Source organism: Malurus melanocephalus, unplaced genomic scaffold (genome assembly GCF_030028575.1).
Source record: "Malurus melanocephalus ecotype Western Australia unplaced genomic scaffold, MMel_1.1 scaffold_8, whole genome shotgun sequence".
Taxonomy (NCBI): Eukaryota; Metazoa; Chordata; class Aves; order Passeriformes; family Maluridae; genus Malurus; species Malurus melanocephalus.
The window spans coordinates 1,839,450-1,852,245 of record NW_026623240.1 but is presented as its reverse complement, the minus strand read 5'-3'; the positions used below and the strand labels follow the sequence as shown (position 1 = coordinate 1,852,245).

Genomic DNA, 12,796 nt, shown 5'->3' with positions numbered 1-12,796 from the left:
AATATCTTACTGTCTGAGTACTATTTTTTKGAATTATTGTCAGTAATAAGTAATTTCAATCCATTAAATGCCATCAGTACTTTGAGTGTTTGACACAGAGCCCTCTTGTTCCAAGCTATCCTAATAATAAACCAAAATTCTGTCATGTAGAGCAGGTCTTTTCCCCTTTCTTCTCTCAGCCTAGTCCTATAAATCAGCTGAGCCAAGTGCCTGGGCTGAGGCGCTGTTCCTGCCTGGCATTCCTGTTCCGTGACCTCCAGCCTCTCCGCGGGGCTGCCCCGGGCTGAGGCAAGGCCGAGTGTCCCTCGGGCCTCCAGGCTGCAATTTCTCAGCACATTCCAGCAGCTGCCCTTGTTTCACCCCCAGAGCCCGGCTGGAGCTCACTGGGGATACACAACTTTCTCTTTCCTTCAATACTGYCTCAGTAAGCCAAAATCTAACTCCGTGCTGGGACTTGCAGCAGCCCTGCCCTGCCCTGCCTTTCCCCAGAGCAGCTCAAAGCTCCCGCGGGTACCAAACACTGCAGATAACGCAGGGCTTGCTCTGCAGCTGTGACTCCTTTAGTGGGGCCCAAGGTGCGGGGCGTGCAGGGACCTCCCTCGGMCAGCAGCCGGGGACTGAGGGGACAACAGCACCCGCAGCAGCCCCGGTGCACAGCTGKACATCCTAACSCACACCTCCTGCAAAACACCAGCTRCCCGCAGCCCAGCATCAACCTACGGATGGCAGAGAGGTGGGAACAGCAGCTAGGCTGAAAATCAGAAAGCAGGAATTAAATGACAGGAGAATGCTGCTGGGGCTGAGGGAAGCCTGGCAAATCGCCCCTCCGCAGCCCGAAAATCCCATCGCCAGCCGGTGAGGGTCAGCACAGGGACCATCCACAGAAGGGCTGGGCCTGTCAGAAGCCCCTCAGCGTTGCTCAGCTGTGGGTGTGTCTGGCCCGCAGCTTGGGCTGGGCTGCATTCCCAGGCGCTTTTCCATTACAGCACAACCAAGGCACAATCAGGACTGTGAGCTTTAACGGGCCTTCCACAAACGCCCTCGTGGTCTGGCTAATTCTGCCTCATACAACCCTGACGCTACTGGTTAGGGCGCCAGTGAAAGCAGAAAATATAGCGTTACAGACAGATGCCGAGTAAAACCAGCCATGCCTACAAGTCGTGAATAAACTGCGGATGAAGCGCCGAGCCCGTCCTGCTTTGGRAACAAGCCTGCCGGGGCTGTCAGATCCCCTACGCCTGCCGGAACCGMAGGGAAGGGCGGGCGGGGCCGTGGGGARCCCCGGSGGGGCCCGAGCGCGGCTCCTGGCAKTGGGGAAGGCTAAAGGAGCCCTCGCTGCCGCCGCCGCTGCCGCCGGGGCCCGCACGTGGCGCCGCAGCCCTTCCGGTGCTCTCGGCGGCGGAAGCTGTTCCCCCTTCCGGCGGAAGCGCCGTCCCTCGCAGGTTGAGCTGGAGCCGGAGCGTTTCCGCCTCGCGGCCGCCGCACGGCCGGAGCCAGCCCAGCCGAGCCGAGTCAAGCTGCGCCGCGCGTCGGGGCGTTCCGCCGCTCGCCTCCCCTCAGGCTGGTCATAAGGCGGCGGCGCCGGCGGCCGAAGGATGTGGCGGAGGCGGCAGTGGCAGGCGCCGCGGCCGAGGGAGCCCTGAGCCCGAGCAGCCCTTCCCGGCCCCGCGACTCCCCCGGCTCGGCAGCGACCCCCGGCCCGGCCCCCTCTGCCCTCCGCCCCTCCTCGACGTCGCTCCCCGCGGCCCCGCCCGCCCCCGCCGGGTCCCCGCGCCCTGGAGCCCCGTGCGGGCGCTGAGCGCAGCCCGTGAGCCGAGCGCAGCCAGGATGGCCTCGTCGTCCGGCAACGACGACGACCTCACCATCCCCAGGGCTGCCATCAACAAGATGATCAAAGAGACGCTGCCCAACGTCCGTGTGGCGAACGACGCCCGGGAGCTGGTGGTCAACTGCTGCACTGAATTCATCCACCTCATCTCCTCCGAGGCCAACGAGATCTGCAACAAATCGGAGAAGAAAACTATCTCCCCGGAGCATGTCATACAAGGTGAGCTTCCGCGGGCGCTGTGCCGCTGCCGGGTCSGGCACCTGTGAGCCTCTCCTGTCCCGCTGCCGCCTTTTCCTCTCCGCTTGCTTGCAGCTGTGTAGAACACAAAAGGAAGAGTCTCGTAAGGGTCTGGAGGAAAAGCCTGTGTTGTCCGGCTTGCCAGTCGCGCTGCAAGGGAGGTTGTCTTTGTGTGGTTAAAGCGGCTGCTGCGTGTGCTTAGGACCAGCTCTGGTTTTGTGCTTCAGAGAAGCCTGTGATGCTTTGAGTGAAGTCACCGAATCTCTTCCTCTTTTTCCTACCTGTAAAACGAGGTCTGCTTTTTCGAAAGGATATGCAGAGTGCTTTAAGATTCTGAATATATTAAACGTCTTTCTAGTTGGAGATTGATTATGTGGGACTCAGGCCTTAATTTGTGGTAGTCTTGTCTGGAATCTCTAAAGAGTATCATTTTTCTTTAGGGCTGTCCTTATAGTCTCATTGTTTAATGTTGCATCTTTGTATCTGTTGCAGAAAGCATTTAAACGTGACCTATGCCCTTGTATCTTTCTCTGCTGTTGACTTCCACTTCCCCTTGCTTGAATAAAAGGCGAGTTCTCTCTCTGTGCCTCGTTTTTTTTCTTTATATTCTTGCCTCATCCTAAAGTCTGCATCAGGAATCTTTTGTCAGAATTCATTTGCTTTGCTACTTAAGACAGGGTTGTTGATACCAGTGTCTACTGCAAACAAATTTATAGCAGCAGTAGTGAAAGAGTACTTTGCTGCGTAGTAGAGATACGAACAGTAGCATTTGTAGTAGAGCTGTTTTCAGAACTGGAATGGTATCAATTTAATTAAAAGAACGTTATTGTTTGCTGGTTTTTTTAGTAGTATTTGCTGTTTGAAACAAAAAAAATGGTTCATTTGAAATGTATTAGCTTGCTCACTAGAAGAGGTTCAAGTACAGGTTCAAGAGGTTCAAGTACAGAAAAAGAAAATATGTAGTGTGTATGAGCTTTAATATTAAATAAATACATGTACCTTAAAAATTTAGCAAAGTAGCTCCAACACAGAAGCCTAGGATGCAAAGAGTAAAACCTGTGCTTGCACATGGAAGGTGTGAAGCTCTTTAATATGCAGAAAGTTTCTTCCAGTCACCACAAAAAAAGTTTGAGGTTAACTCTTAACRCAGGAATAGATGTGGTCTTCAAGGCTGAGGGCTATAAAGAGTTTATGTGTGAAAATATTTTGTGCCCAATAGTGGTCTGTGGAAAAAGTTTCACGTATTGTTGTCCTATGCTTGGTCTCAGTTTTTTGGAAAACAAATTGAAACTAAAGTATGTGTGCATAACATCAGCAGGTGGTCCCATGCCAAGTATTTTGGTGGGTTCTATGTCCTTGTGTTACCACACTATAGAGCTAGGAAATAAAATCTAAACGCTCTAGTAAAATGTGTCATTGTATCCATTTTTGTAATGTTCTAGAGATAGAAGTTGTTGTTCTTGGGTTTTCTGCTGTTCTTATCTTGAAGGAGGTGTGTTTGCTGTTAGCTCCTTTCAGATTCTGGTCAGTTAGTAGGTGTTCTCTCTGTGAAGTTTGAGAAATGGTGATTGTGTGCATAGGTAGAGTATTTAATAATTTTTATCTATTATCATACATTCTAGACTTGCTATTTTGACTTCCTCTTGATGCAGCTTCATGATGATGATGCTAACGAATTAGGCAGTTGAAATCTGTTTGTTGTGGCCATATATGTATCTTTGTCCTTCTGAATGCGTGGAAGTAAATTGAGGTTAATGGCAATCACATCACACCTGGTCCAAGGTGCTGCCAAGAGGAGTCTTTTTGTACCCTCCAAGAGATGGATCTGGCAATTGCCAATGCAACTGACCCTGTGGCTTTCGAGAATTTAGGGCAGAGCACGGTGTGCTTTCAGGTGAGTTTGCTGGCTGACTGGGGCTGTAAACTAGAAATTATTAGACTGTAAACAAGAAGCAGGAAGGGTATTTGCCTGGGCAGGAGGAAGGGGAAAGAGGCACTCTACAGTTGGTGACACTCTGCCATTGGACAATATTAGAGGTAACATGAAACTGCGCTTCGTCACTGTGCTTAGATGTTTGGTGCAGTGATGCTTGAGATACCCCTTCCTTTGTTGCRCTGGTAAAATGATTGTGTAGCCACATGCTGAGCAAGAACTCTTTCTCCACCACTGGGAGATAGATGAGGTCCCTGCTACGTTTTATTGTGTGGTAGCACAAACATTTGACTGGTACAGTGCTGTCCATGGCATAGGGAAAGGAAAGCAGAGGCTTCTTGCATCCCATTAGCACTCTGATTTGATAGATGTACTCAGACTATGCCAGGCACTTACTACTGGTAGTGAAATGCCAGACAGCTTTTTTGGAGAATACCCAAAAGCATCTAGGCTCTGCAATAGTTCTAAGTGGACATCTCCACATTTATTGTTGAATCCCACCATCAGGAACCCAGCAGTGAATCTGCAGCTCTAGTAAGCAGAAGAATGTTCTTCCATTCTGGAAGAGAAAACAGAGTCATTTGAGTGTTACATGACTTGTGATAAAGGAGGCTTTTTATAAGAAATGAATTTTTTATTCAGAAAATGGTGACTTATAAAATCACCGTTTTATGAAGTTGGTTACTTTACTTGGTCACGTGGAACTGTTGTGCAGTAAGGTAGGCTGCAGATGGATGTCAAATCTTGTAGCTTCTTTTCATGGACTGTTCGGATACTGACTCTSTGTGTGTGTTATTATTTAATTAAAAAAATCCCACACAACTGTTCRTGTTTAGGATTGTATTTCGGAAGTTCTTTTTTCTTTGAAAGGAGCATAAAAATTTAAAAGTATCAGATATTAATTATACTTAGAGACCTTATACTTACTCAGAGACCTTCACCTTCTTGCAGTCKTTAAGAGTGGAAAACTGGGGAAAGGGTAATTGTGGTCTGGTGTTATGAGTTGGGTTATCCCCCCAAATGCTGTGTTTTGGAATTCAGCAGTTTATATTTGGTGGGATCATTCTAGCCTTGGTGAGATATTGGATTTTCAGCCATCTGRGAGGCTTTAAGTTTTGATGAAACAGCAGCTCTGATAAAGTAGTAATCACTTCTCCCACATTTTAGCACCATGGTGGTATAAAGGGATCTGTATTCCTTCCATTCATATGTTCTGTAAAGCCTTGATGTGCTTCAAGAGCATGGTAAGTTTTGTAGGTTGTTTCACAGCCAGGAGAATTTCAATGCAGTAGATTTATGATGCATATATGGTTCTTCATAGCTTGCTTATATTGAGTAATTGTAAAAATTTGTCTTGGTTGTATCACATGGGGGGATTTTATTTGTTTTTGTGTGTCTCTGCTGTACAATGTAAGTTCTTTCCATTATTTATATTATTGTAAGGACCATTTAAAATTTCTCTAAAAACACATATTACTGTTAACTTCAGACTCGGCAGTTGTTCATATTCTGATACAACAGATTGCCAGCCCTGGTCTTTTAACAAACACCTCTGGGTTTTGCTGTGATGGTTTGTCTTAGTGATGTTAGACTTACATATTTCTTCAGTTCGGTTAAAAAAGTGTGACTTAAAAAATTTACTGTGTATACTGTTTACATTTTAAAATTGAATGAGTTCTTAAATATCTGTAGAGTGGTAAGATAACCAGTTCTGGACTATGAGACATGGATTTGCCTCCTGTCTGCTGAGGGTGGATGAAACAGGTTTCTGAAGTTTTAGGTGATTCTCCTACAAACTGTGGGTTAATTAGAAAAAGTGTTTCCAGTGTCTGTGTGTGGGCTGAGGCTAAACTGGCATACTCTCTCTAAAGTAATTTTACTATCTCTAGATCAGTTTATCTTTTAAMTTAATTTTTTAAAAGAAATAAGTATTATGTAAATTACTTTGCCAAGTGTTCTTTCTTAAAGGGATAGTGGTGCTGCATGAGTAGACAGCAGCACTGACATCCCTGTTGAAGACTGTGAATTGTCTCCCTGAGTACAAGTTGGAAGCTGAAAATTTAGAGAATGGCTTTGGGTTATTRTTTATATTATGATGCAGTGCTGCTGTAACTATGGGTAAGAAAATGTTGCTTACAACATTAGTGTTGGAATATTGTCTGAGTTACTGTAACAAAGATCTTGTTTATATCAAGCTGTTTTATATCAATCTGTCGATTGCTGTTGTGCAGTGTAGTGCTATTCCTTGAATAGGYGGTCACATAAAGTTGAGATTAAGATAAGGGTTAAACCAAATTTTGTGAGGTAAACTCTGAATGGTGTAAATACTGGAAATAAACCAGTTTTTTTATTAAACTGATACCTGTTTCTAGGATAATTGGTGTTTATGTAAAGTTTCTAGTATATTCTGCAATAGGTTCACTTTGGGTGTGTGTGGAGGCATGTCACAGTAAATGGTGCATGAGGAAACAGTTGTCTTTTGTCACATGTTCTACCTGGGCTTTTATAATCCTTTCTGCTACCTTTGCATTCTTTAAAAAAAACTGTTGTTGCAGGATATAGCTACATTACAGATTTCTTTGGGCAGATAAAAGTGCAAGATTTTAGTTTTTGAATACATTTTAATATGGAGATAAATGGAAGAGGTTCTGTTGAGAAACAAAACAATGAATAGCTTATATGTAGTTTTATATATATGCATTTTAAATAYAGAAATTTAGATAAACAAATCAATATCTATTATCAAAAACTTAGTAAAAGGTAAACAGTGTCTTTTCTTTTTTTCTAGCACTAGAAAGTTTGGGGTTTGGCTCCTATATCAGTGAAGTAAAAGAAGTCTTACAAGAATGCAAAACAGTAGCACTAAAGAGAAGAAAGGCCAGTTCACGCTTGGAGAACCTTGGCATTCCGGAAGAAGAGCTACTAAGGCAGCAACAGGAATTATTTGCACAAGTAAGTGAAGCAATACTTGTTCTGATGAAGTTAGAATAATTAATGCTGCAGGTCTAGGGCCACACAGACATGTGCACACCTCAAGAAGTATCCCCATGAATTGATGTGGCATCTAAGATGCTATTGGCCTTGGCCATTTGAATTGGGGAATGTGAAGTCAACAAATAAGATGCTGCTACTTGATACTTCTGTGATTTGATATATAGAACTTGGTATATGAATGTATTTCATACTTTAGTTTAAAAAGCATGGGGTTTTGCTGCTACTTGGGTGTTTCCAGTCTATCATGGAGAATACATGAAGAATTACTTAGTTGAGGAAGTAAAAGAATAACATCTGGTATTTTAGAAAATGACCAGTTTTGAAACATTAAAAGGTGAAAATAACTTTTCAATTTCTGACCATCAGTGCACCAATGTTATGTTTTATACTTTGAAAGAAACTTTAATCTTGGCAAGACTGTAATTGATTGAAATCATGCATTAATTTTTAAAGAGGCTATTGAGACATGGAAAAAGCATTTGCCTCCAAATAATGTACTAACACACACTCACATTCTCCTTCATCCCAGCCTTATCCCATTCCAGCTTTCCTAGATGGTTTAACATCTCCCAGTTTAATTGACTAAGACTCAATATTATTTATTTATCTACACTGTCTTTCTCTCTGTTATTCTGTCAGTTTGACAGGATCATTCTGTAAGYGAGGGGAAAGTTGTCTGGCATCTCTCTTTTCTCTTAACCAAGGCCAGAGTTTTATTTTTTCAGTTTGCTTATTTTGATTTCCTCTGATGAAAATGCTTATTCAGTTAAAGTCTGATTACTGTGACCTTCTCTCTCCTTTGCTATACTTGTATCTTGCTGAAACTGTTGTTTTTCATCTTATAACATGCCAACTACTTTAATCTTCATTGCATGATGAATTTTAAGGCATTTAAAATTTCGGCATACCATGTAGCTATTGCAGTGAGCTACTTATGATCAAATCATGTGCCTCTTGTTTGACTGTACTAACATTAGAAAAACCAATATGGCTGCTTCTGGATTTTGGGGAAGATTTACAAATAATAGTCAGTTTGATACCTGCGTTTTGCTTACTAAATTGTGCAAATAACTCAGCATGATATACAAAAAGAAAACACAACAAAACTGAGGGATCATTTTAAGGGACTATTAGCATGAGAGTATCATTGGAAAAAAAAAAATTACTGAAACCACCATATGCAAGCCACACTTTGTCTAARGAATGACAACTTGCAGTATATTTTTTTTAAAATTCTGTTACTGTGCCTTCTAAATTAAGACAGCACATGCCAGTTTGACAAGATTGTATGAATGTTTTTTAAAAATAGTATTCGGTAATATGGAAGATGTTTGCTTAGATTCAAAGATGACAGTCTCATTTTTCAAAAATAGTAGCTGTGATGTGCTGTTGGAAGTACTGTAATTAGTCTTAAAAATAGTTACGCAAGGGCATGCTTATTTATTTGTGTTAATCTTTTTAATGTTCTAGAGCATGCCACTATGCTGACTTCTTGCTCTGGTTTTAAAATACCTGCTTATTAATATTATGAATGTTTGACACCTCTCTCTTGGATGAATGTAAATATTTGAAGTCAGGGGAATGGCTTATCCTGATATTCATGCGTGTCTAAGTTTTTGTGCAAGACAAGGACAGATTTGGGGGTTTTCTGAGGCTTCTTTGCTGGAGCTGTGCAGTAAATGAGTAAACTTTAKCAGATGCTTATAGAGCTTCTTGGTCGATCCAACACAATGGAATTGTATGTGAGGTTTTTTTCTTTTCCCATTTTTGAAATGGTGAAGTGTTACCGTTACGAGTATGGCAGTGAGGGTGGGCACTGCCAAAGTGATGTATCCAGTGTGAGGTGCTGAACCTCTATTTCCTGGAGCATGCATGAGTATCACCACATTGAGAGTACAGTAAACTTTAYCATAGCAGGGTCAGTAGGGAGCCCTGTTGTTATCTCCTGTCTGATAAATATTTGTGCCTTCCTATGTGTACAGATGCTGCTGTCTTTCCTTTAAAACTTTACGATGTCTTAAATTGTTTTCCAACGCTTGTAACCATGCTACCACTGGAAGTTTGAAATACTGAAAAGTTTTCATTGAGAAGAGATTTCTACCTCTATAAAGTAATTYTTTTACTGTAGAACTGACTGAGAAAAATGTGGCACTTTGTAGTAATAAAGGAGGATTCCCTTTTTTTCACATTGCTAAGTAGAAAAACTGGATYTGACTGTTTTCCAAAGCATCATCTTCTGGCATCTTAAAGTTTGCAAAACTGTAAAAAACTTGATGCTTTGAAAAAAAAAAAAAAGCAAAATTCATTGAGTGCAATAGGATTAGAAAGGAAATTATTATAGCGTTAGACTTGTAAAAGTAGARTAGTAAAAAAGACGGAAAGCTTTTCATTTTGAGAATGTTTTCTTAATGTTCAAAGTAGAGATTGAAGTTGTAACTTTAACACAAGCAATTAGTATATGGTTGAAATCAACAGGAGTTGCCAAAAAACTGGTGAAAACCCTAGATTGTTCAACTGGTGAATTCTCATTTTTCTATTTGAAATGTTTTGATAGATGTCTTGTACTTTTCAGTAAAGAATTGTACTTTTCTGTAGCAAAGCCATCCTCAGTTGTCATACCTGAATTTGAGAAGACCTTACCTAGTTCTGTTTTACAAAGATTCCTTAGCAAAGTAAGATAATGGCTTTCTTTGTTTTTTGTAATAATGTGTGCCTCTGTGGTTTAGTTGGATGATTTCRTAATTGGAAGTTTTGTTATTTGTAATCAACAAAGCAAGGTTGTTCTCATCTCTGAACTGTGATTAAATGTTAAGATCCCTTGAAACTGATGTCTAAAGTTTCCTTTGCTTTGCCTCAGTTAAATTTTTCATTAGCTAATGGTTCAGCACAATCCTTACAATGGAATTTAAGTACATTAGTTTCTGTGAGTTGTTTTTATAAATGTAAAGCCTCTAAACAGTGGTGTCTTCAGAGGAAGAGAGATTATAGCTAAACTTCTTGGCACAAATAATTAAGGTACTTCTAGATGTGGTTTTGCATGTGCAATTAATAAAAAATCTATAAAAGGAATCTGCAGGTACAGATAAAAATGCTTGTATTGTGTTCTAGAGATTCTTCACAAGCCGTGTATGGCCTTAACAATTAAATTCATGTCTCTAGGCTAGACAGCAGCAAGCAGAACTGGCACAGCAGGAATGGCTACAGATGCAACAAGCAGCTCAACAGGCACAGCTTGCTGCTGCCTCAGCCAGTGCATCCAATCAGGCAGGATCTTCTCAGGATGAAGATGATGAAGATGATATCTGAAAATCACCAGCTGAGTTGTCTTACTAAGAAATACTTTTCCTGCACAATGAAAACAGTGAAATGAATGCTTACCTGTAAGTTTGTATGCATTGTGGACTGGCAGTTGGTATTCTAGGGGTGTCTGCTGTTGTGTGCTGTACATGTATAAACTGTCTTTTTTTGAACTCTTGAAGATTTAAGGTTCAGTATCATATCAACTTTGGATTTTTAATGGTGTATATGGAAATTTTAGATAGTCCGTCATTTATTTGATCAATAAACAGTGTTACAATAAACAACATGTTTATAAAATATAGTGAGATTTATACAAAAAGCTCTAAATCCACATTTGCATTTCCTCCCTTTTAACTAAACTATAAAATCTTACTTAGAATTTTTAATTGTTTTTTGGGGGAGTGGTACAGTAGACATAATCTGTTAATGGGAAAAAAGTAGAGTTCAGCATAGAAGAGTCTGAATTCTTAGTTCTTTTTAAAATGAGGATGTATATGGCAATAAATATTATATATGCTCAAATACAACATTTGTTAAAATTTGAAAATGATACATTTTCACCAAGCTAGGAAAAGGTATGTTTAATAGGAGTTGTACAAATTCAGTCTTTTTTCTTTTGTATAGGGGGTGAAAAAAAAAATAAACCCGTGGTTTTATTATGACATCCTTTTGACAGTCCTAACTGAATATTTCACTTTAAAGACTGCCTGGTTTGAAGAACTAACTCTTCTATTACTTCACTCCAGTTTAGTGTTAACTGTTGTTGATGGTATTTCATAGTCCAGATTTATTGGTATTGTTGAAATATAAAGCTGGAACTTAAAGAAACAGAATTGTTTGTTCTGCTGATGTGACTGGGAGTGATTGAATATTCAAGCCCAAGAAGGCAAAAGCTGACCCTAACAGCATGTTTATCCTAAAAGAGGGAATTTATTTAAATTTGATTAGTCATGGTCAGCATAATGCTAACATTCTCCAGACTAGATTGCCACTGGATTACTTAGATACCTTGTTGAAAGACAACCTTTTCTTCACTCGAAATGAATTGTAGGTAAGTCCAGGTTTCTGATAAACTGTTCCCCAAGAGTGGTCAGCAGGTACATGAAACAGAAGTGATGTACTTGTCCTTTTGATGGTTTTGTTGATTTAATGGATGAGCAGCTGTCCTTTGTGTTGAAATAAAGCACAGTAGTGTCCATTGCTGAGTTTTAATGTGTTACTTGAAGTAATACTGGCATATCTTCTGGTACACTAATCTGAGCAGAGTAGAAAAGCCACTTGCATGCTGCTGTAGATGACCCCATGGCTCTCTAACAATGTGGATGATTTTATTAACTTACATCCTCAGCAAGTTGCTCTCGTTAAAATTCTTAGGAGGGCTGCATCTGTTTACATAAGGATGCAAACAGCAAATGGTGGGCCCATTTTTACATAAAGATCTGAACAAGATCCAATTGGAAAGTATTCAGATCTAAGTCACATAGTGACTTTTGATTTAAATTTGAGATGCGTTGAGTTGTGGATTGAATAAATGYGAACATGTCTTTAAATGCAATAATGCAGTGAAAACTCAGAAGAGTATTTGTTTGAATGTTTAAGTTAAAAAAAAAAAAAACAACAAAAAACTTTCCTGGATGCTACATAAAATATGTTAGGCAAGGTTTGACTGAGGAAGTGATTTTCTGTAAAGGTTTAAGTACCAAAGGTAGAAAATCTAGTCTAGTGATACAATGTTAATGTGCAGTGTTGGCTTTTCTAATTTGTACTGTAACACCTTCACACTTTCTATTTTAAATGAGTCTTTTCCTTCTAAATGATACTAGGTATATTTTCACACCCTTCTTTTCTGATGCAGAAATCAGGTTAACATTTTACTGCATCTGGTATGTATGGTGTAATGTTTGAATTTTTGTGACCTTTCTTTTTGGACATTCTTGTGCTTTTTCATATGCTGTATTCTTCAAGCAATAAAATTCTGATGTGTTTTTATAAAATTGCTTTTATATTTAATGAACCGTCTGTCTTCTTCATTGCCTTTATGGAAAAAAAAGTTAAGACTACATAAAACCTGTTTTTACTTTGGCTCACTGGACACTTTTTGTGACCTGAAGTCTTTACAGCCTGAGGGCTGTTGGGTGGCATTGTTGTTCACTGGGTTGTTACTGCTTGCAAACAGTATTTCTGGGCTTGTCCTGCTCTCTTTCCTCTTGGGCATTGCATTTAGTATGTATGTATTTTATAACCWGACATTGTTCACCCAAGAAGTTGAACAAAAACCCTGTAGATTGTGTGCCAGCTACTGAAATACTTTCACAAAGTGAAAGGCCACAGGCAGAGGTGGTAAGAATTTAATTTTATGTAGATAGTMCTGATTAGAGATTACTTATTCAGCCATTCCCCCTTAAGTATGAGAAATGAAATAAACTGTGGCACTTGCAGGGAGAATCTTCACTGATCTTTCAACAAATGAATTTTGTATTACTTTGCTGTTGTGCTTCGATGCA

At 40.6% G+C, this 12,796-nt stretch overlaps 1 protein-coding gene across 1 annotated transcript; it reads left to right on the top strand.

The window, feature by feature from the left end:
* The first annotated feature begins 1,425 nt into the window (after nucleotides 1–1,425).
* Nucleotides 1,426–12,302, top strand: DR1 (down-regulator of transcription 1). Its single transcript, XM_057374070.1, has 3 exons — nucleotides 1,426–2,047; nucleotides 6,787–6,950; nucleotides 10,152–12,302. The coding sequence occupies exons 1-3, from the start codon at nucleotides 1,828–1,830 to the stop codon at nucleotides 10,296–10,298; spliced, it is 531 nt and encodes a 176-aa protein (XP_057230053.1). The 5' UTR covers nucleotides 1,426–1,827; the 3' UTR covers nucleotides 10,299–12,302.
* Nucleotides 12,303–12,796: the final 494 nt, after the last annotated feature.

Coding starts and splice junctions, on each gene's coding strand:
- DR1 (XM_057374070.1), top strand. CDS start 1,828: ATGGCCTCGTCGTCCGGCAACGACGACGACCTCACCATCCCCAGGGCT. Junction 2,048..6,786: donor CCCGGAGCATGTCATACAAG/GTGAGCTTCCGC, acceptor CTTTTTTTCTAG/CACTAGAAAGTTTGGGGTTT. Junction 6,951..10,151: donor AACAGGAATTATTTGCACAA/GTAAGTGAAGCA, acceptor TCATGTCTCTAG/GCTAGACAGCAGCAAGCAGA.